This window comes from Aulonocara stuartgranti (genome assembly GCF_965226115.1).
Source record: "Aulonocara stuartgranti genome assembly, chromosome: 3".
Classification (NCBI taxonomy): Eukaryota; Metazoa; Chordata; class Actinopteri; order Cichliformes; family Cichlidae; genus Aulonocara; species Aulonocara stuartgranti.
In genome coordinates, this window is record NC_138941.1 from 10,460,749 (window position 1) to 10,486,559 (window position 25,811).

Genomic DNA, 25,811 nt, shown 5'->3' on the forward strand with positions numbered 1-25,811 from the left:
TTCGCGTCTATGTGTATCCTAAGTTCCTAGATCCCCGTGTTCAGTCAGTGTTTGTGTCTGCCCTGTTCCCACGTCTCTGTTCCCTTTGTTATAGTGCCTGCCCGTGAGTCTGTGTTATGTTTCCTGTTTTACTTTGAAAGTCCATGTCTGATGTTAATGTGTCTGGTTTTGCTTCCTCTTGTCTCGTTAGGCCTGATTTGCCCCAGCTGTGTTTCCCTCCTGTTACCCATTCCCTGATTGCTCCCTCTGTGTATTTAAGCCCTGTGTTTCTCTGTGTCTGTGTCGCGATCTACTGTTTTCACACAGCCACACCTAACAAGTGCTAATGTATCAGAGATGTGGGTGTACTATAACTGAAGTAATGATGTTAAGTCCTTAAAGTCATATTCTTTATTGTCATGACTGTATTTGAAGCTATTTTTATTTTTGTATGATACCTGATTTATATGAAACATGGCTGCAGTAAACTAAAGTCTACAATACTTAGTCAGCCATTTGCTTAATAGTAATTTAACATTATATCATTCACATATAATATAATTCACATCGCACAGAGACTACAAGCCCATTATCATCAATGGAGCTCCAGTGGAGAGGGTGCAGTCCTTCAAGTATCTTGGTGTCCACATCTCCTCAGACCTGACACATTCAGGTCCAGACCAAAAAGGCTAGGCAGCGCCTGTATCACCTACGACAACTGAGGAAGTTCAGGGTCTCTCCAAAGATCCTCAGGATTTTCTATACAGGCGCTGTGGAGAGCATCCTCACACAGAACATGACATCGTGGTTCGGGAACAGCTGTGTGAAGGACCAAAAAGCTCTCCAGAGAGTGATCCGTACAGCAGAACGCTGCTGCAGGATTGCTCTCCCCCCGCTTCAGGACACCTACACCAGGAGATGCCGGACTAGAGCAGATACTGAAGGACCCGTCCCATCCTGGCAACAAACTGTTCCAACTCCTGCAATCTGGTAGAAGGTTCCGCATCATCCGGGCAAGGACAGAGAGACTCAAGAGGAGCTTCTATCCCCAAGCCATCTGTGCCCTAAACACACACACCCGCCCTCTCACATCATCTATAATTGACTGAGACAGGACTCTTCCAGACACTAAACCAAGGCACAATGTACATTTCAATTCCTTTAATTTTAAATATGTTTATATTGTCTATCCTGTAAAATAGTCAGACGTCTATTCATATTAATGTACAGAATTCACCTGCTTGCTGCTACTACTGCACATTCACCCAGTGTATATACTATATGTATGTATATATATACTATATATGTGTATATATCACTGCTGCCTGTAACTACGCTCAAACTGTTAATGCGATCTTATTTTAATAAACAACACTGTCAAATGCAAAACTGGGGTGGCACTTGGGGTGGCAAGGGATCATTTTAGGGTGGCACATGCATGCCACCCTTCTAGATCCGCCCCTGAAGACATCACATGTTTGCAAAAGTGCTCTAATGTTTTCGGAGACAACCCCTTGACTTCCGTACTTGCGCATTGCTGTTCCACTGATGTATTGTTGTTCTAGTTAGAGTATTGTTGTTAGCCTATAGCCTATCATTCAGCATCGCGTCACTCAAAACGCGCAATGGGTGCTTCGACTTACGAAAATGTTCCACTTACGAAAGACCTTCGGAAACGAATTAATTTGGTAAGTCGGGGTTCCACTGTACCTTACAGTGTAAACAAGTATGACTAGGTGTCTGTTGAGTCTCAAGTAAGTTGCCTGCAATGATATTTAAAGTCCAGCAGGTGTCAGTATGGAGCAAAACAGCAACACTGTGTCGACACAGTATCGGTACAGTTTGGGGAATGTGCTGAAACGCTTCACGAGGCCTCATCTACCCATCACTAAACAAAACTAACCTCAAACCTGAAATCCTTAGAAAGATATGCAGGGAGACGTGAAGGAGACGACACAGACGAACCAGCGACGAACACGAGACAACACACACTATAAATACACAGAGGGGAAACTACACACAGGAGGGAGGCACGGCCGATTCTGATTGACAAGACGAGACAGGGGAAACGCAAACTGAACACTCTGGCATAAGACACAGACCTTCACAATAAAACAGGAAATGCAGAAGGAAGCCACATAACAAACCCTAAAACTAGAACTCAGGAAACACTAAAAAACTAAGGAACCATGAGAAGGAACCAAAACTCAAAAAACACTGGGCCACCCACCCAGGACCATAACACTTCAGATCTGAGCAAGCACGCTGCCATGGGAACGTGACATTGACAGAGAAACCCCCGGATCCTCCCCCTGACATGACCGCTGTGGGCAGACCTCCACCCGCCCCACTCGGGAGTGGAAACACAAAACATTATTTTATGTCATGTGCTGGAATATACAGGAAATAGGTTTAAATGTTAAACACATTTCATCAAGTCAAAAACAGCTATAATATAATTTAATCTTTTCTTGATGCATAAAATAAAAAGATTAAAAACAATAAAACAATTAAAAGAAAGGCTTTTTAATTTGATTCATTTCTATATGATGGATTATGCAGAAAAAGTCTCGGGCTGAAACGTCTACTTTCTACTTTATTACGTATTCAAGTCGTGTTTTTTTAAAGAGTAAAGTAACCAAATACTTTTGAAAATAAGTAATCAGTAAAGACATGGGATTACTTAGTAACTGAGTGCTTATTTCCAGTAACTTGAGCAGCACAGCTTGTAATGAAGTAAATGTTGTGTATGATGTGAATGAAAGAGAGCCTGGTGAGGTGAGTCAGTCTTTACACAGCTCTGTTAACAACATGTTGTTGCTGCTGCACAAAGATCAGGAATGCTGCAAACTGAATCTCTGCTGCAGGCAGTGACTCGTTTTTCTAGTTTAAACTTCCCTGGAAGATTGTTCAACTTGAAAACAGCCAACATCATTATCAACACCTCTCACTGTAAACTCAAACCATAAAACCCTTAAGGATCCACGGCCTTGTGGTTTTTTAAACTGATGATCTTAAACATGTGAGCTCATCAGAACTGAAAATGAAGACAACCAGTTGGCTCAATTCTACCGAGTGCAGCAACATTTCAAGCTTAAATACATTTCTCCTGTAACTGTGTTTTCTTGGCCTCCATCAATGAAATACTGCACAGTTTATATTTAATAAATATACAAACATTTTAAAAAGAAAACATGTTTAAGATAGTGTAAGTACTGTTGAATATGTTAATGGCAGGTTTGATGAAATGACAAACGTGGTCAGTCTGATGTATGATCTGATGCAAACTGCAGTTCTGTTAAATACTGTGTTGACATGTTGATGCGTCACAAAGATCAGGTCTGCTCCAAATGAAACTCTGCTGCAGTTACCAGTGTTTCCAGTTTAAACTTCCATGGAGACTGTGTGCTTGGCTGAAAACAGCAGCATCATTGAAACACGTCTGATTGTCATGAATATGATGTGAGAGCGAGCAGAGAGCTGATGCTGACTTCAGTAAAGAGCTCAGCTGTGACTGACTGTGTGGATTATATATGTTATACCTGGAAGTGTCTCTGCATGTCTGTGACTCTGGATTAATGTGATCCGTGAACAACTTTGTGACGTCTGCATGTTAGTGATGGTCTCACAGTAAAGTCTAGAGTATTACATGAAACACAACCTTATTGACGCCACTGATTTGTGTGTTGTTTCCCAGAACACGCGACTCTTAGCAAGACATTCTTGGAGATACACGTTTACCTCGTAAAGTCTGGTTAGCGTTGCTGAAAGGTTTTAATTCAACCCAAACGATGATGCTGAAATAAAAGTCCGAGACAAAACTGTTTGGTTCCAGTGTGTCCAAACTCTGATCTTGTGTTTCCTATATTAGAGCTGGAAAGCTGCTGAACACGTTTCCATGTTAGTTCCTGCAGCAGCCACTGAAACAGCATTTCTACAGTCCAGCACTGATTCAGCTCATAACAAGGTTCAGGTTGGTTCCTGCTGTAGACTCTAATAAAAAATGACTATCTATTACAAACCAGACAATTTTTCTTGGATTGACGTTTTGTAAATGTCCACAGCAGTAGGTGGAGGAGGAGGTGGGGCCCTCAGGCAGCAGACTCTCTTTGTAGAACCAGGAAACCAATCAGAAGGAACTCGGGTTAAAGAGAGCCAGGAGGATTCAAATGCAATGATATCCTGCTCAGCTACAGCTGACGGTCAGTGAGAAACAGCAGCTCATTAAAAGTTTTTAAATTACTGACAGACGGAGCAGCTGCTATGTAAAAGTGCAGGTTAGATATTTGGAGCCATCACTGAAATCCTCGATCAGCTCTGCTTTTGACCCCACATCTAAAAATGTCAAAGGACAGTTGGTTTGTAGACGTCAGGCTCTGAGGTTTACCAAGAGAGTCTAACAGGAAGCCCAACAGTGCACGTCAGAACTTCTCTGACACTGTTATACCAGAAATGTCCTTACCTGGTTGGCAAACCCACCAACCTGACACACCTGAAGTCTTTGGCACAAGTCGTGTTGACTATGTTCACTCAGGTGCTTGGTCTTCAGACCATGTTGTGATTGATGAACCTGACTTGACTCCTACCAAGACTGACTCAGATCTCACTGCACCACAGCCAGTAAGGTGGAGGCGCTCTGACAGAGAAAGACATCCACCTGAGAAGTTTCCTTATGAGGAAGTAGGAGAGCCGCTGACCTTGGCTATTAGCTCCTTTTCTCAAACCTCAGCTGTTGCATTCTCCACAACTGTTACTCCACCACGTCCACGTTGGTCAACGATGCATGAAGGGACTCGCCCGGTGGCGCCAGTGTCCGGCAGCCTGGCCTCTGTCAGTGCGCCCCAGGGCAGCTGTGGCTACAATGTAGCTGCCATCACCAGTGTGTGAATGTGTGTGTGAATGGGTGGATGACTGAATGTAGAGTAAAGCGCTATACAAATGCAGGCCATTTACCATTTAAGTCGTGTGGAAATGCGGAGAGTCTGTGAGCTGCATTCACAAACAGGTTGGATCACTCTGAATGACAATGATTAGAGGAGGGTCTTCCATCAGTACCAAGCTCTGCTGATTTTCATTAATAAAACTTAAACCTGCTCAGTGAAAAACAGAGTGAAATCAGACAAGACTGAGTCCACTTTTAACTTTGTTTCGTCAGATTTAACAGGAACTCATCTGAAGATCAGCCTCCTCCCTGTACGGGGAAAATTCCTATCAAGTCTCCACCTGTCCTGCTTCAGGTGAAGCCCCGCCTCCTTCCAGGAATCACCTGTGTGTCTGTGTTTAGTGTGCAGCTGTGCAGCTTGTTGTTGGTGTGTGAAGAAGCTGTAAGTTTGCTCTGTTTCCTCCTTTAACAGTTTGTCTTTAGGAACTTTATGAGCAGATCAGGAAGTGAGACGTTTGTATTTACATAAAATAAAACCAATGAGATGATTTGATGATTGGCTGAATCCACTCTGGTTATCAGTCAGTAACTCTGCACTCAAACATTTGTCTTTGATAAACAGTTTAAAATGATCTGAATGAAACTTTGGATCCAACATCACTGGTGGAACAATGATCGTCCCTTTAACTGGAAACAGATGAAACCAGTTTGTTCTTCAGAAGCCGACATTCAGGTTTTACTGAGTGACGTCAAAACAACATGAAGCTGCTCCAGCTCAGTTCAGGGTCACTGCAAACAGAGATAATCAGAAGTAAATACAGACTCTCTCACACACCATCAATATTTAAGGATGTTTTCACTGCGGTTTAAATCCTACATATACTTGATGTTGATGCAGGAGTAAAGCCTCTCAGAATCAAACACATTTAAGCCTCTGTGACTCAGGACTGTGTGAAGTGCACAATCGAACACTTTTTAATCTGTTTCAAGTTAAACACAATGAAGTGTTCAAAGGAAAAACATGTTACTATGTGAATCCTGCTTGATGGACCAGAGCAGAGCCTCCCTCTGTGCATCACTCTGTCAGTCTGAGTTATTCATGAAGCACAAGCAGCTGATGATAAGCTGGTTAATGTTGGCACACACACACACTGTGACACTGTCAGACATGAGGAAGTGTGCAGGTAAACTCTGCTCAGAAATGACAATGAGGAGGTACACAGACTGATGGAGCTCATAGAGTGAGACGTTTATTTTACATGAAGTAAACCTGATGTATGATCTGATCTGTGGATCAAACTGATGTGTTTAATAACCTGTTGTTTAGGGCTGGGCGATATGGCCTCAAATCCATATCACGATATATTCTTCTGTATAACATATTTTCCACACTTAAAATCCTTTAATTTCCTCAAAAATCGAGAGTGTGCCTTATGTATGAATTCTGGTTGTGCTTACTGACCTCGAACCGATTTTGGCTGCAGAAATCTGTTAAAAATGTTTTAGTACAACTTTGGTAAGCAGCACTGCTTGATGGATCGTCAGAGCATTACGGCTGCCGTAGGGAGGAGCTTCACGGAGTAATCTGGGTCCAAAACTCCGACAACTTCAGGTACCAAAGTCAAACGAACACAAAGAGTTAAAAATGGTCTAAATTCTTTCATCTTTAATTAAATCATCAGCGTTGCTGCTTTACCAGGTGTAACAATTAAGTTTAACATCCAGGTAGGGCTGCTCAATTAATCGAATTTTAATCTCGATTACGATCTGGGCTTTCAACGATCATTAAAAATGACTGAGCCGATTATTAGCCCCTCCCTCGTGCTTTACTCTCGCGCTGCTCCGTGTGGCAAATCGAGCGCACCTCTCTGCATTTCAAACACGTGTCACAACAATTAAGAGCAGCGGCCTCCGACCTTTTTTGCTCCACGGACCAGTTTATGCCGGACAATATTTTCACGGGCCGGCCATTAAGGTGTCGCGGATAAATACAACAAAATAAAACTAGTGCCGGTACCGAAAAAAAGAAAATTTATTCATAACACACGTGAAAAGACCCAGGAAAACCAAGTAAACGATAAAAACGATGACAAAATAACATGGAAAACCGATAAAAACCCTGAAAACTATACATTTCACACCTGAGCCTCAACTCTCGCGGCCCGGTACCAAACGACTCACCGACCGGGACCGGTCCGAGGCCCGGGGGTTGGGGACCGCTGATTAAGAGGACCCGAGGGAAGCTTGGAAAGCTAAACAGAAGTTATTTGGAGAGGAGAGTGACTGCTGTTGGTTGAAAAGAGGTAAAAAAACTTCAGTGGTTTGGAAACATGGGTTCAGTCAGACGTGGATCAAGTAGACTGTGTGTAAACTTTGCTACGGTGTCGTAGCTGCACCACAGAGCAACACTGCAAAGTTCACTAAACATAGATGTTTACATTTTTCATTTATTTTTTTATATTGCAAACATTTGCACTGTTATCAGTATTTGCACACTATTTTATATTATTTTTTGACAACCTTTAAAGTCATTATTCAACACATTGTTATTGTTAAATAAATATTGTCAAATAATCGAGATCTCAATTTCAGTGAAAATAACCGTGATTATCATTTTTGCCATAATCGAGCAGCCCTACATCCAGGCATCCATGAAAACAGAATTTATTAAATTTAACGGAGTTAGAAGTTAACAGGAAGTTAGCTCGCTAGTTTCCACCTAAACATTTCATAGCATATTCTGACTGAGAGATTTTTGAAACTAATTCAAACGTACAGCTCTGCTATCACTTCCAACATAAATGAAGACTAAACAGCAGTGGCGTTTGCAGGGTTACTGAAGTTGGACTACCTGGTATATAATGTTGTGCTACATGACTGCTAGCGACACAGCTATGTTAGCATAACATTAGCACAGTGAAGCTGGAGGATGAATGCTAACTTTTTGGCTTTCGCCATATTTCAATAGTGCTTCATCTCTTTGTTATGACTGTCGCCCGCCATAATTGCAGATGATAATTGTTGTAGCTGCTGCGATGCTTTCGACCAAAACAGGCGCAGCTTGATGACATCATCAACATGCGGTATAGTCACAATCTCTATCGTTGGCCAAATTTATATCGTTTCTATCGTATGTCGTTTCTATGGCCCACCCCTACTGTTGTTACTGTTGATCAGCTGAGATCAGCTGTGCTACAAACTGGAACTCTGCTGAACTGGATTTACTCGTTTCGTGAACTTCCAAGAACGAATGCTTCCTTGGCTGAAAGCAGTGAACATAATTAAAAAAACAGCTTTACTTGCACATAAATCTGTCAGTAAAGTCTGGATAATAAATTCTGGTGGTGTTATAGGTTCTCTTGGTCAGCTTGGTGTTGGTTTGGCTCCTGCATAAAACAGTTTGCTCTCATATTTGACACTGACAGGAACAAAGAGTAAAAAACACGACAACCAAACTAAAAAAGAGAGACGAGTTAAAGCAGAAGATATTTTGTGTGTCAGAACATGTGATCCTCACCAAGAGAGAAAAGCTCTGATTATTGTTGCTGAACTGTGATGGTGAACAGTCTCCTCTGTTGATCCCAGTGTGACTGAAGTCCGTGTGATGAGTGAGGACTGAGCCTGTGTTGGTCGATCGTCTCTAAACAGGATGTGAAGCATCAGTTCAGTCGTATTAAAGCCCTGAATAAACAGTCCTTCTGGATCCACTGTCTGTGTTTGGCTCCTCATCTTCAAAGACTCAACACAAGATGTTGGTCACATCAACATAAAACACAGGATTTGCTGCAGATGTTGAAGTGTGTTCTCCATATGAGAGAAGCTGCTGATCGTGTTTGTATGTTAGCACCTGTAGGATCGATGAACAGCTCTGACTCAGTTCACTAACCAGGCTCAGGGGAATAACTGGGATATTTCCCCAACAGAGACGTCCTGCTGGGATCGTTTTCCTGCTCTACACTCTGGTGTTTCTGCTCAAAAAAACAACAAAATGAATTTCCATGAGCCTACAGATCGTGGACTTCTTTGAGAAACTTAAAGAAGACGCTTTTCTTTCCTTAGATTGAACTTAAACAAAGGATTTGAGGAGCAGAAAAGTTTTTAAAGAGAAATTAAACATATTAATAAATATTCTGTTTATTTTACGTTATTTAGCTGTTTAGGTTATTTTTCTGTTTTCTGTCACACGTCTGCTCTCGAGTCGTTATCAACAGTGTATCAATGCATTCCTGTGGGTGGAGACAGAAACACACACCCAAAAAGAGCTCAGAGCAAGAATAAAAGAGGAGGAGACAGGATCAGAGTGGGACAGTGGAGCTTGTTGTTGGTGTCTCTGTGTGAAGAAACTGTAAGTTTGCTTTGTTTCCTCCTTTAACAGTTTGTTTGTTTCTGTGATGTTTGGACCTGATGTTCTCCATCACACCGACACTCTCTCTCCCCTCTGTTCCATATGTGACAGAGGGGAGAGAGTCTCTCACTCAGAGAACCAAGGTTACAATGTAACCACACGTTCCGCTCTTGTGTTTGAATCCTCATGATTATAGATTATTGATCGGCTGGAATCAAACAGTTTGAAGAACATTTATTCGTGTGGTAGTTTCAGCTGCTGCTCACAAATCTGATAACAGGAACAAGTTAGTTCCACGAGGAAGACGTTCGTCTGGGCGCGTTGGCCTCGTCGGTCATGTGACCGTGTTACTGTTCGGGCTCAAACTGATACGAGTGGTTTAGCAGGTGTGACAGGACGATGCTGCACAGCCTCATTGTTCAGGTGTGAGTCAGACTCTGAGTCTTTATACAGTCCTGTTTAACAACATGTTGTTCCTGTTGATGTGTCACAGAGATCAGCTGTGCTAAATTCTGCTGCGTGCAGCTACTAGTTTCTCTAGTTTGGTGATGGAAACGTCGATGAGACTGTTTCCATCACCAAACATCACGAGGAACACCTCTGACTCTGATTCTGACTCTGTGCATAAAACCACAATTATCCCTTCATGTCTGTTCATCTGATTCTGTAATGTGAGAAACTTTGATGTCTGAATTTTGTTCTATCATTAAAGGATGTTGGCTGCTGTGTTTGCACATGCTCAGTGTGACAGGATGTTGGCTGCTCTGTTTGCACATGCTCAGTGTGACAGGATGGTGGCTGCTGTGTTTGCACATGCTCAGTGTGACAGGATGTTGGCTGCTCTATTTGCACATGCTCAGTGTGACAGGATGTTGGCTGCTGTGCTTGCACATGCTCAGTTTGACAGGATGTTGGCTGCTGTGTTTGCACATGCTCAGTGTGACAGGATGTTGGCTGCTGTGAAAGCTGAATGCTCTGTGGTTAGAAGTGATGTCACACATTAGGATAACTGTGCTCGCTCTCTGTCAGAGTAACAGAGAGCGAGCAATTTGACCACATGACCCTCAGTACACAGCATGATGTGCGCTGTAAACAGGAAGTAGAGGAGCAGGACTGAGGTAAACCTCTGAGGGATCAAACTGAGACTGAGCTCCAGATGTTTCCACATGTTTCTGCTCTGCGTGTGTTTGATGATTATTTCAGGTATAGATGATGGAATATGGCCAGTCTGATGTCAGCCTGCTTCTCTGACAGCGCCTCTCTGTGCTGCCCCCTGCTGGCTCTGATCATTACTGACTGAGTCCTTGCTGCCACTTTATTAGGTACAGCTTGCTAACACAGGCTCAGACCTGCTTTGCCTTCAGAGCTGAGCCTTAAATCTTCATGGCTCAGATTCAGCGAAGTGCTGGAAACATCCCTCAGAGTCATGTGATCAGTGACGTCTGCTTTCAGCACTGACAGATAGAAAAGTGCATCCACATAAACAGGATATATAATAATAATAATAATAATAATAATCAAATGCTGATTTTTTTTCAGCCCTTTGTCTGAATGCTAATCCAGATGTGTGTGTTTGTAATGACAGTAAATAAATGTCAGACTTACAGCTCCTGCTTTACTGCATTAAAGTGATCAGATGAGTTCAGCACTTTGACATGGATGGTAGTGAAAGCAGGAAATGACAAATGTAGCACAGCAGCAGCGTTTAACAGAAACTCTGGGATGAACATCATTCATAGAACAACTTCCAGCTTCTTTTGCTCGGCTACAGTTTGGATGGATTTGCATTTAAAGATGCAACAAGACTAAAATGGTTAGGGTCAGGAGGTCAAAGGTCAGAGCTCCTGTGGGTCTGAGGGCGGCCTCACGCTGGAGAAGGATGAAGGAGTCTGACCTGAGCCAGTGTTTGACATGAACACATCAGCACTGCTGTCAGTGAGCCTAACGACAGCCGTTAGCATCATTTCAGTGTTTCAGTCATAAAAACACTTCCTGTCTCTGTGGTGGTTACAGTGACATCATGCAGTTTGTGCTTTGACCTCCAGAGGGCGACAAATCAGCACAGACAGAGAGCTCCATTCAAACTTTGCTGCCATCAGGAATAATTCTTCAAATATAATCATCAGTGTTTGAGCAGTTATGATATCAGGGACAATCTAGACATGTGTGACAATACTGAACATGTCACATGACACACCTCAAACATCATGTGATCCACTCTCAGTCTGCACTTTCATTCATGACTTCAACAGGTTGAAATGAGCTTTGAAGAAACATTCAGTGAAATAAATCTTTCATGGATTCATGTGAGCAGCAGATGAACTTTGTACCAACAACATCTTCAATAACAGAGTCTGAATGAAGCTCAGGTGTTGATGCTGCTCCCTGATTGGACGCTTGGTTTCAGCTCTGCTCTCAGTCTTTACTGCACAGGTGAAGGTAGAAAGTGTGACTGGATCTATAGACTGGAAACAGAGAAACATGCTGAACATTTGAAGCTTTGCAGCAGAAATGTTCATGTTACAAATACAGCAGAGCTGATCTGGGATCAGTGTGTTCACACCTGCAGCTACAACAAGGTTTCATGTCTCCACACGTCAGCATGTGAACTTTACTCTGACTCAGTCTGAGCAGTCAGACGGCATATTTTTAAAGTTAACACATCAGCACACACAGAGCTGAGCCCCTCCCACCTGTGCTGAGTTTCAGGTGGAGCCCCGCCTCCTTCCAGGAAGCAGCTCACCTGTGTGTCCGTGTTTAGTGTCCAGGTGTGGAGTGGAGCTTGTTGTTGGTGTGTGAAGAAACTGTAAGTTTGCTTTGTTTCCTCCTTTAACAGTTTGTCTTTAGGAACTTTACTGTTTGTTCAGCTCGTGTTTGATTTCTTCACACAACAAACTGTGTGTGTTTGTATTTCCGGTCTCTCCATTAAAGTCAGTGTGTAATGTTTCCTGGCTAACATCAGCTGTGTGCAGCTTAGTTCAGCACAAATCTGCCGCTCCATAGTTCACGGTAACGGACTCACAGCTGGACCAACGAGGCCGAGTGTGTCCGCCACTCTGAGCTACGTTCGTGTTTGTGTACTTGTAGTTTGTACTTTGAGTTCACTCAGAGCCCACAGAGGACGCAGCGTACGTGATGACGTCACAGCCCTTTACCTCCTTTACTGTCACTGTGATTAATATTTACACACGAGACACCTGCAGAGCTCTGACGCTAAGCTAGCACACAGCATGCTAACGCTAAGCTAAAGCTAGGCTAGCCAAGAACCCAGAGTGAGGTTAAAGCTAGTGATGGGCAGATGAAGCCTCATGAAGCACTGAAGCTTTTCATCCAATTGGTTCACCCCAACGCGAAGCTTCTTGAAGCTTCATTTGCTCTAGTAGGACACCTACTGGACGTAAAAATATTAGTTGGCATGAATTTGAAGAGTGTGGCCTTTTTGCACACAGCCTGTAAATGTCAACAACAAAAGGAGTGTGTAAAACATGTATATTGTAGTGATGCAGTGTACTGTGTATATTTATACTGGCAGTATGGAACATGATTATTTGGAAATGCCTAAAATGGAAATGATCATATACTGTGAGGTGAGGTGTGGACAGTGGTTGTGCTTTTGTAACATTGAGGCAAGGACAGTGATTAGTGTTTAGGGGACACATCATTGGTTTTTGTTAAAAAGAAACAGTTTCTCCACTGTGGCAGGTCGTAGGCGATTTTTTTTTTCTAAACTGTCTCTAACTCTCACTAACCGCAACTCTCCATCAAACGCCCACATTTTGTCTGAGGGGTTTATATCGCTGTCATAGCTCGCGGCAAAGTTCGAACCGCTTCCTGAACCAGACACGTGGTACAGCCGGGCAGCGAGGCTTCGGACGTCATCATTTTCAGCTCCTCCCATAAATGAAGCAAGCCTCGATACGCGCTTCGCGGAAACGCCCCCTCCATTACTCGACACACGCTTCGAAGCCTCGATACAGAACGTCACATCACTAGTTAAAGCTGAGTAAACACTGACCCCAGACCAGCACCGTGATAAAGTGAGCTGCTGCTGCTGAACTTGAACAGGTAACAAAGTGATGAGCAGTCAGGCTGCAGGTTTCTACCTGTTCATGTTTCTACAGTAGAATCACTTTGAAGTGTCTTTGTGCTGTTTCATCTTTGATTTGTGTTCATAAACACTCAGAGAAACATCACGTGACCTCATCAGGATCTGTGTTGGTGTGTGGGGCTGTACCTCAGCTTTATGTTGTTACATGCTCATTTGTTCATTTCACACAGTAACATCAAAGTAATGTTATGAGGAGTAATGAAGTAACGTACTCCATTACTTTTAATCAAAGTGTTCTGTGTAATATGTGTAATAATGACTGTTTTGAGTAATGACCAACACTGATCACAACAAAGAGGAAATGCCTCCAACATGCACAAACATTTGAGCCACAACATGCAGTTAATGTGCACAAATGTCTTTGATATGCTGCTCAGTGATGGTGGTGACTGTCAGAGCAGAGCTACTGAGAATCAATAAGTAATATCAATGATGGGATCAGAATCACTAAATTCTTCTCATCCCTGTCAGTATCATACATGTGCTGTATAATGTGATAAATGTAGAGGTGCTGGCTGTTCTCTCACTCTGCTGTTTAGCTGTAAAGGACGCCTCCCTGCCTTTGTCTCATTCATGACCTTTAATAGTCTCTTCTAACATGCAGAGATCTGTATGATCTGTTTCATAGAGTCTAACCAGCCTGTACAGGTAACAACAACAGTCACTGCATCACTGACACACAAACGTCATCTCTGTCAATAACAACATTCATACATGGAATAAAAACACATCAGTGGATCATTGCTGGAGCTGATGTTTGTGCTCCTGGTGCAAAGGCTCTCAGTTTCCTCCTTGAAATAACATCAGTGGTGGGTCAGCGACATGCTTTCTTTCCCTCTCAGGTTTAAATATCTGGGACTCTCCACCGTTTGGTTTTAGAGCTGAAGAAGCTTCTCAGATGAAACGTCTTCCAGAAACTTAAAGACGTCTCTTTTCTCTCCAAGCTCCTTAGATCACATGACCTGGATGACTGAACCTACAGACACATTGACCTGGTTTCTAGGTAGAGCTGGGCGATAGAACGATAACGATATGTATCGCGATATAACTTTTTCTCGATAGAAAAATTAAACTATTGCGATAGACCTCGCCGCTCTTGTCCTCTTAAAAAAAAAAAGAAAAAAAAAAAAAAAGGTCAGCCAATCCAAACTAAGTAGCCGCACGTGTGTTTGTTTGGGAAGCAGCCAGCGCGTAATGGAGGAAATGAGTGTGGCGACTAGAAAAATCAACCGAGCGTGACCGAAGAGAAAACAGATGCTGGTTCCAATGCCGGAGAGATTGTCGAACGGAAGAGCCATAGAAGTTCCGTAGTGTGAAGGTATTTCGGCTATTTCAAGTCTGACAAAAACAGAGTAGCGTGCACTGTAAATGTGCCGAAAGCAAGTCTGGAAATACAATAAACTGGTGCATGCGTCACACTGTGCGCCACGTTATTGTTTCGGTGAAATGAATTTCTACAATACTGTTAATTCTACTCTCTGCAGTGTTTAAATGCTTACATATACACACAGTTACTGTCCCTCCACACATACGACTCGGTTCTGCTTCTATGCCCCAGCTTTGTTTACTTTTTCCCACCGAGGCTTCTAGACTTCTGATTGGCCAACATTTCTGCACGGTTAGGAATCTAGCGCCACCTGCTGCTTTGGCATGTTCATAGCAGCGTTTTCCTTCATTTCTGCCTTTATGTGTGGACGGGATTATTTTTTAAAACGAAAACGGAAAATCTCCGTTTTCAAAAATACCCGTGTACGTGTGGACGTAGCCTCAGTCTCTGACTGGAAGCGCTAATTCGTCATTCGGCTTTTGTCAGACTAAAGTAACTGTTAAAACTGTTTGAAAAGCTCAGCTATACAACAAGGAGAGATTGAGAATTTCCTTTTAGTTCTCAGTTTATTTGATACTGACAAAAGTTAGTCAGTTTTGTCTGTTCTTCTGTAAAACAAACTAAGATTTATTTTTAGAATTAATATTTTGTTTCTAAGTGGAATTGACAGTTTAGTCTGTTTCGTTTGTCCTATTTTGAAACTTAAACGCTTTAGCGGCTGCCTTTTGTGTAGTTTGCAATATTTGCCTTTATTTATCTGAAAAAGTCTCATGTTCCTTAAGTACATCTACCCTGTTGAACTTATTATGGGAAATAAATATTTAAATAAAAACAAGCTGCTGATTATTTCACATTTTACTTGTGAGCAACGGCACATTTAAATCTTACAAATATAGTTATTTGGCTTATATCGTGATAGATATCGTTATCGCCTGAAATGAAAAAAACATCGTGATATGAAAAAATCTCATATCGCCCAGCTCTACTTTAAAGGTGATCGTTTAGGACTTCAGCAATAATACAGACAGCAATGTAGTTAGCAGTAAAACAGCTTTATTGGGAATTAACTTAAAAAACAAACAAACATCTGTCTCCTATTTTCTGTCACACAGGAAAGAAGCATCAATATCTGATGAGAAGACTTATTTATTTCTTTTTGGGGGTTTTTTCAACAGGAGAAGAATATCTAACAAGTTGATTTGTTCACATCTTAATTTTTAAGTGACATGTGCATTTTGAGTTTATACACTCTTTATATAAGGCGACAGTTTCCTTTTGCAGTATTTTTGTGTGGAGTGTTTTTCTATTTCTTAACAAAAAGGGAACAAAGGTGTTTAAGTTCACCTAGGATGATTTGTCTTAACTTTCACATGGTCTTACTGAGGTGATGTGAATTGAAACATGCATTTTTTTTTGGCGGTGAGGGAGGGATGTGCTGGAAAAGTTTGAAAAGGGACCTTGAAAGTGCTTAAGAAGTGCTTGAATTTGACCCTGAAAAAGGCATATGAACCCTGATCATTATCATTAGCCTGTGTAAGTCCTGAGTGTCCTCCAGTTCAGTGTCTTGGTCAGTCCCACATGTGTCGTTTCTGTTCAGCTGGTCTTCCAGTCAGTCATCCATCTCAGGCTCTGTCATTCTGTCATAAACACCAGCCTTCACCACCTGTGAGTCCTGCGTTTGGGTCCTCTCTTCTCCACATCCACACTGCGATGCTGTGACATATACAGTACATAAAATCAAAATTCACGTTTTATGCAACTAAAGTGTTTCATTATGTAGGCTACAGAACATAATTCAGTTATAGACGATATATGAAACATGTATACTTACTGCATTTGAATCATTTAAACCATATGTGATATAAACACCTGCACGTGTGTTTGAAAAAACAAACGCTTTGATTTTGACACCCCAAGAAAATCTTCCTAGATCTGCACGTGTTCAGAGTAAGAGCCGAATAAACAGCAGCAGAAGCTGATTGATGAACAGCTGAATGACATATCAGCTGTAGCTGCAGCATCTGCACAGAGTTTGATTGGCTAACGCTGATTTGTTTGTTTTTTTAAACAGGACAGCAGAGAGAGAGAGGAGGAGATGAAGAGTGCAGCAGATTGATGAGACAGTGAAGCATCTGACAGAGCAGAGCCAGTTTAAAGGAGCCTCACAAGCTCACACATGACAGCTTCATCAACATGGAGCTCTGAGTGTTTATTAAAGGCTCATTGGACGCTCTGACACAGCTGACTGCAGCCTTTAGCTGTGAGCACACAGTGTCTCACATTTACATTCACTTCCCTGTCAAACTCAGTAACTTTAAACAGCTGCTGTTATCAGGTGAAGATAGCAAAGCTTTCAGGGCTGAGCCCCAGTGTTTCAGGATAATGGCCCCAGAGACCACAGTCACATATGTGGGGAAGGATTTTAAGTTTAAAACTTCCTTTAAGCACTAACAGCAGAGACGCACAAAGTCGCAGACAGGGAACAAAGTATTTTAGGTTTGTATTGTCAGATTATTTAATCATTATACTGAACAAATATGTGAAAAAGTAAAAACCTCTATTATGATGAGGTTATCACTACATTCACATGTCGTCGATGTGTTCTTTCACACAGATCAGTTTCAGTGTGTGTGGCCCGTACACTAAACCATGACACAAATTCATATGATGTGACACCCAGACTGTGTTCACTGTTTCTTTTGGTAAAATCATCTTCTCGTGTTTTTATAGAAAGATGATGGAAGAACCTAAAGAACAGCCAGCCAAAGCAGCTCCATCAGCAGGTAGGAGATCAGTGCTTTGTATGATGAGACGTATGGATGTATAGACTTCAGGAAGATTCTTTTTTGTAACTGTGACAAGTACATAAAATTCACGAGTTGTAACCTGTCCTAATCTTTGCCTTAATCTTTCTGTGGGACATTAATATAACATGAGAACTTCCAGTCTAAGGAGTTTGGCAGAGAAACAACTGGACTTTTTTGTACTTTGAACCCACATATGAGGTTAAAACGATGCCACCTTAAAATGAAACTGAAGAAATATTGAAACTGAAACAAATGTATTGAAAGTGAAATGATAGTGAAAAAACATAAATATAGAAATTTAAAGAAAAACTCACTGTTCATGTGGTTTTCACACTTACATCGTTTTTTTTCCACGTACAGTTATTTTTTCAGCTTCAATTAGTTGGCACTGCTTCGGCATCTGAGGGTGCGCTTGAGGGGCGGGGCTTCAGAGCCACATATATGAGCCACATATGTTTGCGCACATTATATTGCTGACCAGTGACTGTAGAAATCATGGACGACCTAATATCTGCAGCAGCCGCAGTCATGAAGAAACTTGCGTTCTCTGAACGGCACATAGAGCGGGGACGCTGAGAGGAGGTCCAGCGTTTACCGACTGTTTCAAACTGACAGACTCAGGTGTTCTTCAGTGTCTGCCTGACAGAAGGACCTGAGAGCCGCCACAATATTTTTGGTAAGTGAAAGGTGTTTGTAAGCTAATCTGTAGCTAACATCCTTAGCTAGCTAGCTAAGATGGGCACTCGGCTATCGGCAAAACTTGTTTTGTAAAGTTTGTTTAGCTAACCCGTGCAGGTGAACGAAATGAACAGAAACGCACCGGGCTGCTCCGTCAGTAACTAACCACAGTTACTGTACTTTTATTATGAGTATTACACTGTAAGAGCAACAGGCTGCACTCTGCTGCAGCTCCTGTGCAGAGCTGATTATTCAATATGTGCAAACAGCAGCATGTTTTCACTCTTTTGCCACATCTGTAAGGATATTAACACATATTTTAAAAAAGGCTTGCACTTCAGTAACCCCTCATTAATCATCAATTACAGATTAAATAGCAAAGCCTAATATTTATGTACTCAAACCAAATACTTCTGCTTGGCAGCTTAAGTTAAAATGTGTGTTTCATTTTTCCTCGGATTACATTTTTAGCACTGACTCTGTGTATTGTTTTTACTAAGTTTGTTTCAAATATTCAGGTTAAATAAAACAGTCTGAATCATTCTTATTGAGGTAAGTTCACAAAGTTACATGTGCAGTACAGCTTACATCCTTTGAGAGGGAAAAAAGCATTAATATTTGTTATGATACCTCTGTATGTTGGTGACCACGGTGCAGCAGCAGACTGAACCAGGACTGAAACCTGCTCCGTCTGCTCATGTATGCAGATTCACATTCACAAAGCACCAACAACTCAAAGGTTAACATTATATTGGAAAATCTGTTGGTATATACGGCTTTAAGAAATAAACAGCTCGTATGTGAGCAGAGCTGAAGAACTAAAGAAATGTAAGAGAAGAACTTCAGATCCTGGGTGTGTGAGGACAGAAGGATCAGCTCTATTTCAGATTTGAGATAAACTTTATATTTCAGTTTGTGATGGTTCTGTTCTCTTTGTGATTGCAGGAGCTGATTCAGACCTCAGCACCACCCAGTGACAGCAGACAGATCATCCAACATGTTCACATGTTAACTGCAGAATGAACTGATGCAAACAGTACAAAGGTTAAAGCACCACATGTGCTGTAGTGAAAGCTGCAGCTGTTTTATGGATAAAAACAAAGTCAAAAGGATTAATCACCCATGTATCATATGAATGTTGGGTTTTTCTCTGTATCTGTTATTGTACGATCTACTGTACAATATAAAGCACCTTCAGGTGACTGTTGTTGTGATTTGGCGCTATATGAATAAAATTGAATTAAATTGAAATGTAACTGTGTCACTATATATCAGCATTAACAGGACCTCAGCTTGGTGTTTCACAAAGCTGCTGATCTCAGACCTGCACAGCTTCCGTTTTAAACACTGAATGTACTCAGCTGCATGAAGAGCACGTTTGAGTTTCTCTGACACAATTAAATAAAAACTGATGAAGGTCAAAGGTCGTCACTTGTATGTCGAACTACAGACTTGTCATCTGGAATTCTTTCACAGTTTGCAAATTTGCAAATAGTGTGTTATTTACCATTAAGTGATTCAGAGTCATTCATACCAGAGTAACCAGAGAGGATCATATATTTTTAAATATATAACTATCCACAGGACTGAATATAATATCTCTAAGTAAAAGTCCAGAGACTCTGAGGATTATCCAAGTATTTATAACATTACACAAAGCAAAGTTCTCCATCACACAACGCTCAAAAAGAGATGTCTACGCCGAGTATGCATCATTCTCGGACTCCTCTCATACTGCCAATAAACTCTTCCAGCTCCTCCCCTCCAGGAGGCGCTACAGGAGCCTTCAGACTAAAACCAGCAGGTTTAGGAACAGCTTCTTCCCCACAGCTGTCACCCTACTGAACTCAGTCCCCGCTGAGCCTTTCCATCCACACTCACCTAACCCTTCTACACTCCTCCTCCCAGTGACCATGATCCTTTCATTATCAACATTCACCACGTTGGTTACTGCTGTAGTTTTAGGACACTGACATGGTGTAGTCTCTGTTATAGTGCCTACACTGTTATAGTCTGTTCAGAGAGCTTCGCTTCCACTACTGTAGATATTTTCATAGCACTCTGTAGATCTGTTTACCTCACAGTGCTTCATCTTTATATATGTATATTTGTTCATAGTATACCTGTATACCTGCCCGTCTGTATAGCAATACAGATCATCTGTGTATCGGTTACAATATTATTTTTCAGTTTCAATATTTTCTTCAGTTTCATTTTAAGCTGGCATAATTTTAACCCCACACATCCTAAAATTCAGTATTTGTTGATGAGATGATGAAGTGTTAATTCAACAAAGTTAGAATATTTTTCACATGATGTCGACTGAGAACCATGTTTATGTCTCTTTCTTCTTCCTGTAGAGGAGGAGCTTGCCAGGGTGCGGTCAGCCTTTGTCTGGAGGGTAACAATAGAAATCCTCACACAGCTGCTTGAGGCCCTCGTATGTGACACTGTCTTAAATGAGTTGGAGAAAGAATCGATACTGGAGAAGAACCCAGCCAGAGCAGATAAGGCACGCAGCTTGATCGACACAGTGAGGAAAAAAGGAGACAAAGCATGCAAGATAACAATCAAACATCTTCAGATCAAAGATCCTTCTCTTTTCTCTCAGCTGCGTTTGAACTCTGATCCATCTGCTCAACAAGGTGAGGTCATGCATCAGATACCATGAATAAAAATGGTCACCTTGCAGTTTGTTGAGATGTGAAAGTGAAACCTCAGAATTCACTGTAAGAAAAAGGAGAGGGCAAGAACGTCATTCTACGACGAATGTTTGGATTTGTTACATGCCTGCAAATGTATTTTCTAAACTACATGGACATCATAAACCTGTGAAACTACTTAGATCTAATGTGAGCTGTATTTAATTAAACACAAGTGTTCTTTACTTTTAAAAACCATGCAAACTGATTGCCTTAAAGAAGAAAAGCATGAGTCATTTGACTTAAATGCCACATTTTTATATAATCAAGTTCAAGTTCAAATTTTATTCATCACCTGCAGTGTCAGGTTGCCCTGCAGTGGAATGAACCCGCCCCCCGACCATACACACACAACACAGACATCACATGGGGATACAAGTCAGAGAACGTTGCATTATAGAAAAAACACTGAAATCTACACTACAATGGGAAAGTACAAGGGGAAAAAAGAGACCTCTGCTCATGCTGGGCTATAGAGGACAGCATGAGAACAGGAAACAAAAAAACTCCTCTGCACAGAAAGCACATAAATGTCCACAGTACAACATTATAGAGCACGTGACCAACAACAAGGTTGGTTAGGGGATAAGGAGTAATCCCAGGCAACACAGCAGCCATCCTGCCACTGCGCCGACTCTCCAGCGTGGGCCCAGACCCGCCTCGTGTTCCCAGGAGGCAACAAGCATCGAAGGCATTGGAAGGGGAGGGGGGATGTGTGAGTGCTTATCAGTGTAAATGTATGTGTGTGCGTGTCCATAGTTCAGCTGAGACAGTGTCCTCCGCCCTATCAGGCTAAGTAAACAGTCTACCAGCCAACCCAGGTGGCCTTGCATGGAATGGGAAGGAACAGACTCAACACAGTCGTTATCAGGGAGTTTTTGTTCAGCTCAGGCCTTGAGCCCACAGCTGGCGCCGAAGGGGTAGCCGCATTATATGATTTGTGATTTTTCTTTTACAAACAACTCATGAGAATTTCAAGCTGTTTTTAACACTCCGACACCGACACTGGTCTCTCAATCTCCCGCTGGATAGCTGCGAGCCTCTCAATTATGTTATTTACCTTCAATTCTGTGGTCTTTTCAGGCTTTTGCTCACAGAGCAGATTCTGAGACTTCACGACCGCAGCCAACTGATCCGCGATGTAATCCAGCTTCCGCCCCAAGGTGTTGTTCCGAGTGGATTCTTCCTTGATGTAATCCAATATACACTCAGAGGTGTTATTCTGAGCCTTCACTGCAGCCGTTAGCGCCTCCAAGCTCTTAACCATGCTGCATTCACTGAGCCCTTTCTGAGAAGCCGCACCTCGTCCCATCCTTTCAATCCCAGCGGGCAGCCTTGTGGGGGTTTGAACAGCCGGTTCCGCTTTCTTAATTCTCCGATAAACCAGGGCCAAGCCAGCTCCGATCAGCAAGAACCCTGTTATCATGGTTCCGAATAGGTACATATCTTCAGCGTCCTCGATCGACAGTCCCGCCAGGCACACGATCCTCCATGTCTGCCACTCGTCCATCGTGTATCCGGCAGGGAAAGTCCCTCCAGGGCACTCAGGCTCTCCCGAGCCCAGACAACTCGTTGAGAAAAGGGTGTCAATAGCATTCAGAGACCAGTTGATCAAATCCATAATTCTCTTTTAGGTTTTTAGACACAGACTGTGAGAGAGTGTTCCAGGGAAGTGAAATACACATGAGACAAGACAAAGACACAAGAGGCTAAGCAGGGAAGATAAGGGGAAGGAGAAGAGGAGAAAAGTGCGACTGCCTTCGCCAAGAGCCAAACGAGAAGGAACATGTTTAGTGTGGCCAGAAAGGGTTTACATTATCTTTCGCCATTGTAATTTACGACAAGAATTAAATGTGAATTACTGAATCTCTCTCAGATGCTTATTTAAATAACATAGCAGTGTTGTTATTTTTGGTGACAAAGTTTGGAGAAGAGGCACAGAAAGCAGAAACCTGTTTAGCCTGCACATGTTGGCATCAGGTACATATGAAAAGCTGCAAAGCAATGCAGATGTGTAGGTTCAAAACATTTAATGTGGCTGTTTTCAGGAATTACATTTAGGAATTCCTGTAGCCCCTTTTTTCTGGTTTTCTGGTAGAATAAGTATATTAAAAACTAAAACGTATGATAGGCTCAACAAAGGACAAAGTACGTCAGATAGCTCCTTCAGACCAGATTTGTATTTTTCCTTCTTTTTTCCTTTTTTTGATTCAGATGCTCTTCAGAAGTGTCAGCCTAAACTTAAGTCTAAGCTGAAGAAGAAGTTCCAGTGTGTGTTTGAGGGCATCGCTAAAGCAGGAAACCCAACCCTCCTGAATCAGATCTACACAGAGCTCTACATCACAGAGGGAGGGACTGCAGAGGTCAATGATGAACATGAGGTCAGACAGATTGAAACAGCATCCAGGAAACCAGACGGACCAGAAACAACCATCAGACAAGAAGACATCTTTAAAGACACACCTGGAAGAGATGAACCAATCAGATCAGTGCTGACAAAGGGAGTGGCTGGCATTGGGAAAACAGTCTTAACACAGAAATACAGCCTGGACTGGGCTGAAGACAAAGCCAACCAGGACATCCAGTTCATATTTCCATTCACTTTCAGAGAGCTGAATGTGCTGAAAGAGGAAAAGTTCAGCTTGGTGGGACTTGTTCATCGCTTCTTTACTGAAACCAAAGAAGCAGGAATCTGCAGCTTTGAAGACTTCCAGGTTGTGTTCATCTTTGATGGTCTGGATGAGTGTCGACTTCCTCTGGACTTCCACAAAACTGTGACTGATGTTACGATGCCCACCACAGTTGATGTACTTCTCACAAGCCTGATCAGGGGGAATCTTCTTCCCTCTGCTCACGTCTGGATAACCACACGACCTGCAGCAGCAGACCAGATCCCCCCTGAGTATGTTCACAGGGTGACAGAGGTCAGGGGGTTCACTGACCCACAGAAGGAGGAGTACTTCAGGAACCGATTCAGAGATGAGGAGCAGGCCAGCAGGATCATCTCCCACATCAAGAAAGCTCGAAGCCTCCACATCATGTGCCACATCCCAGTCTTCTGCTGGATCACTACTACAGTTCTGGAGCGTGTCCTGGAAACCAGAGAGGGAGGACAACTGCCCAAGACCCTGACTGAAATGTACATCCACTTCCTGGTGGTTCAGGCCAAAGTGAAGAAGGTCAAGTATGATGGAGGACCTGCAACAGATCCACACTGGAGCCCAGAGAGCAAGAAGATGATTGAGTCTCTGGGAAAACTGGCTTTTGATCAGCTGCAGAAAGGAAACCTGATCTTCTATGAATCAGACCTGACAGAGTGTGGCATCGATATCAGAGCAGCCTCAGTGTACTCAGGAGTGTTCACACAGATCTTTAAAGAGGAAAGTGGACTGTACCAGGACAAGGTGTTCTGCTTCATCCATCTGAGTGTTCAGGAGTTTCTGGCTGCTCTTCATGTCCATCTGACCTTCATCAACTCTGGACTCAATCTGCTGGAAGAACAACAGACAACCTCCAAGAAGTCTGAAACAAGAGAATCTGCAGAGAAACACTTCTACCAGAATGCTGTGGACAAGGCCTTACAGAGTCCAAATGGACACCTGGACTTGTTCCTCCGCTTCCTCCTGGGTCTTTCCCTGCAGACCAATCAGACTCTCCTACGAGGTCTGCTGACACAGACAGGAAGTAGCTCACAGACCAATAAGAAAACAGTCCAGTACATCAAGTGGAAGCTCAGTAAGAATCTGTCTGCAGAGAAAAGCATCAATCTGATCCACTGTCTGAATGAACTGAATGATCGTTCTCTAGTGGAGGAGATCCAACAGTCCCTGAGATCAGGAAGTCTCTCCACAGATAAACTGTCTCCTGCTCAGTGGTCAGCTCTGGTCTTCATCTTACTGTCATCAGAAGAAGATCTGGATGTGTTTGACCTGAAGAAATACTCTGCTTCAGAGAAGGCTCTTCTGAGGCTGTTGCCAGTGGTCAAAGCCTCCAACAAAGCTCTGTAAGTAAACATGAACTCATCGCTTCATTCTTAAAATCATGGGAAATAAATCAGAGGTGCTCAGTTCAACGAACACTGCCTTTTAAGAAAAATTAAAAATAGCACTTAGTCAAATATGATACTTTAAATATTTCTCTCCAGCAGGACATGTCAGCATTTCTGAAATATTTTTGTCTTCAACTCGAATCAAAGCACAATCCAGATCCAGCCTATAAGAACATGAGCTCTGATCCTTCAGCCCCTCTGACAGGTTTATTATCCTCAAGTTGTTCACTTGTCTCCAACAACCAGGAGTCTAGCTCTGTTTTTTAAAGCAAATACTTGAGCTACCAGACTGCACCTACATCGTTTTCAGATGTTCTTATTTTAAGGTCTGGTTTGTGTCTCATCTTTATTGCAATCCCCCATGTCTCTCTGTTTTTCAAATATAAATCTGTTACCTCGGTGTGGCCAGAACAACATGGTGAACCCAAAATACAGACAAAGGTGAAGGAACTGAATATTACTAGACGTGAAGGCTTTATTTACACACAGGAACTTGACACTTGGAATTTTTTAACATGAACTGTGAACTATGGCGGAAGTCAAGCACTTGAAGCTGTGAGCATGAAGTGGGCTCTGTGGTAGGTTTCCGGAAATGGGTCTTGGTTGATGGTAATCTGAGTCACTGTAACAGAGGTAGAGCAGCATCAGAAAGATCACTGGTGGAGGTTACAGTAAGTGAACGAGGTTATCTTCAATGTCTTATTTGGGGTTTCTGTAGCTCAGGAGGTAAAGCTGGTCTGATCTGACCTACTGATCAGAAGGTTGGTGGTTCGATCCCTGGCTCCTCCAGTCTGCATGTCAAGTATCCTTGGGCAAGATACTAACCCCAACTTGCTCTCCGATGCATCCATCAGAGTATGAATGTGCGTGAATGTACTTAGAAAGCACTAAGTTCAGATAAAGTGTTTGTGAGAATGGGTGTGATTGGGTGGATG

General features: G+C 42.4%; 1 protein-coding gene across 13 annotated transcripts in view; it reads left to right on the forward strand.

Moving 5' to 3' along the window:
• The window catches only part of LOC309702175 (protein NLRC3-like), a 169,632-nt gene that overhangs the window by 112,023 nt on the left and 31,798 nt on the right, over nt 1-25,811 (forward strand). The window contains exons 1-6 of one of the 13 annotated variants that reach the window (XM_082526652.1): nt 5,223-5,303; nt 9,073-9,206; nt 16,713-16,901; nt 17,372-17,424; nt 20,487-20,771; nt 23,043-24,831. In XM_082526652.1, the coding sequence (XP_082382778.1) occupies nt 17,376-17,424; nt 20,487-20,771; nt 23,043-24,831 (2,123 nt within the window). In that variant the 5' untranslated portion in view covers nt 5,223-5,303; nt 9,073-9,206; nt 16,713-16,901; nt 17,372-17,375. The other 12 variants (XM_082526653.1, XM_082526658.1, XM_082526655.1 and 9 more) reach the window with 12 other exon arrangements.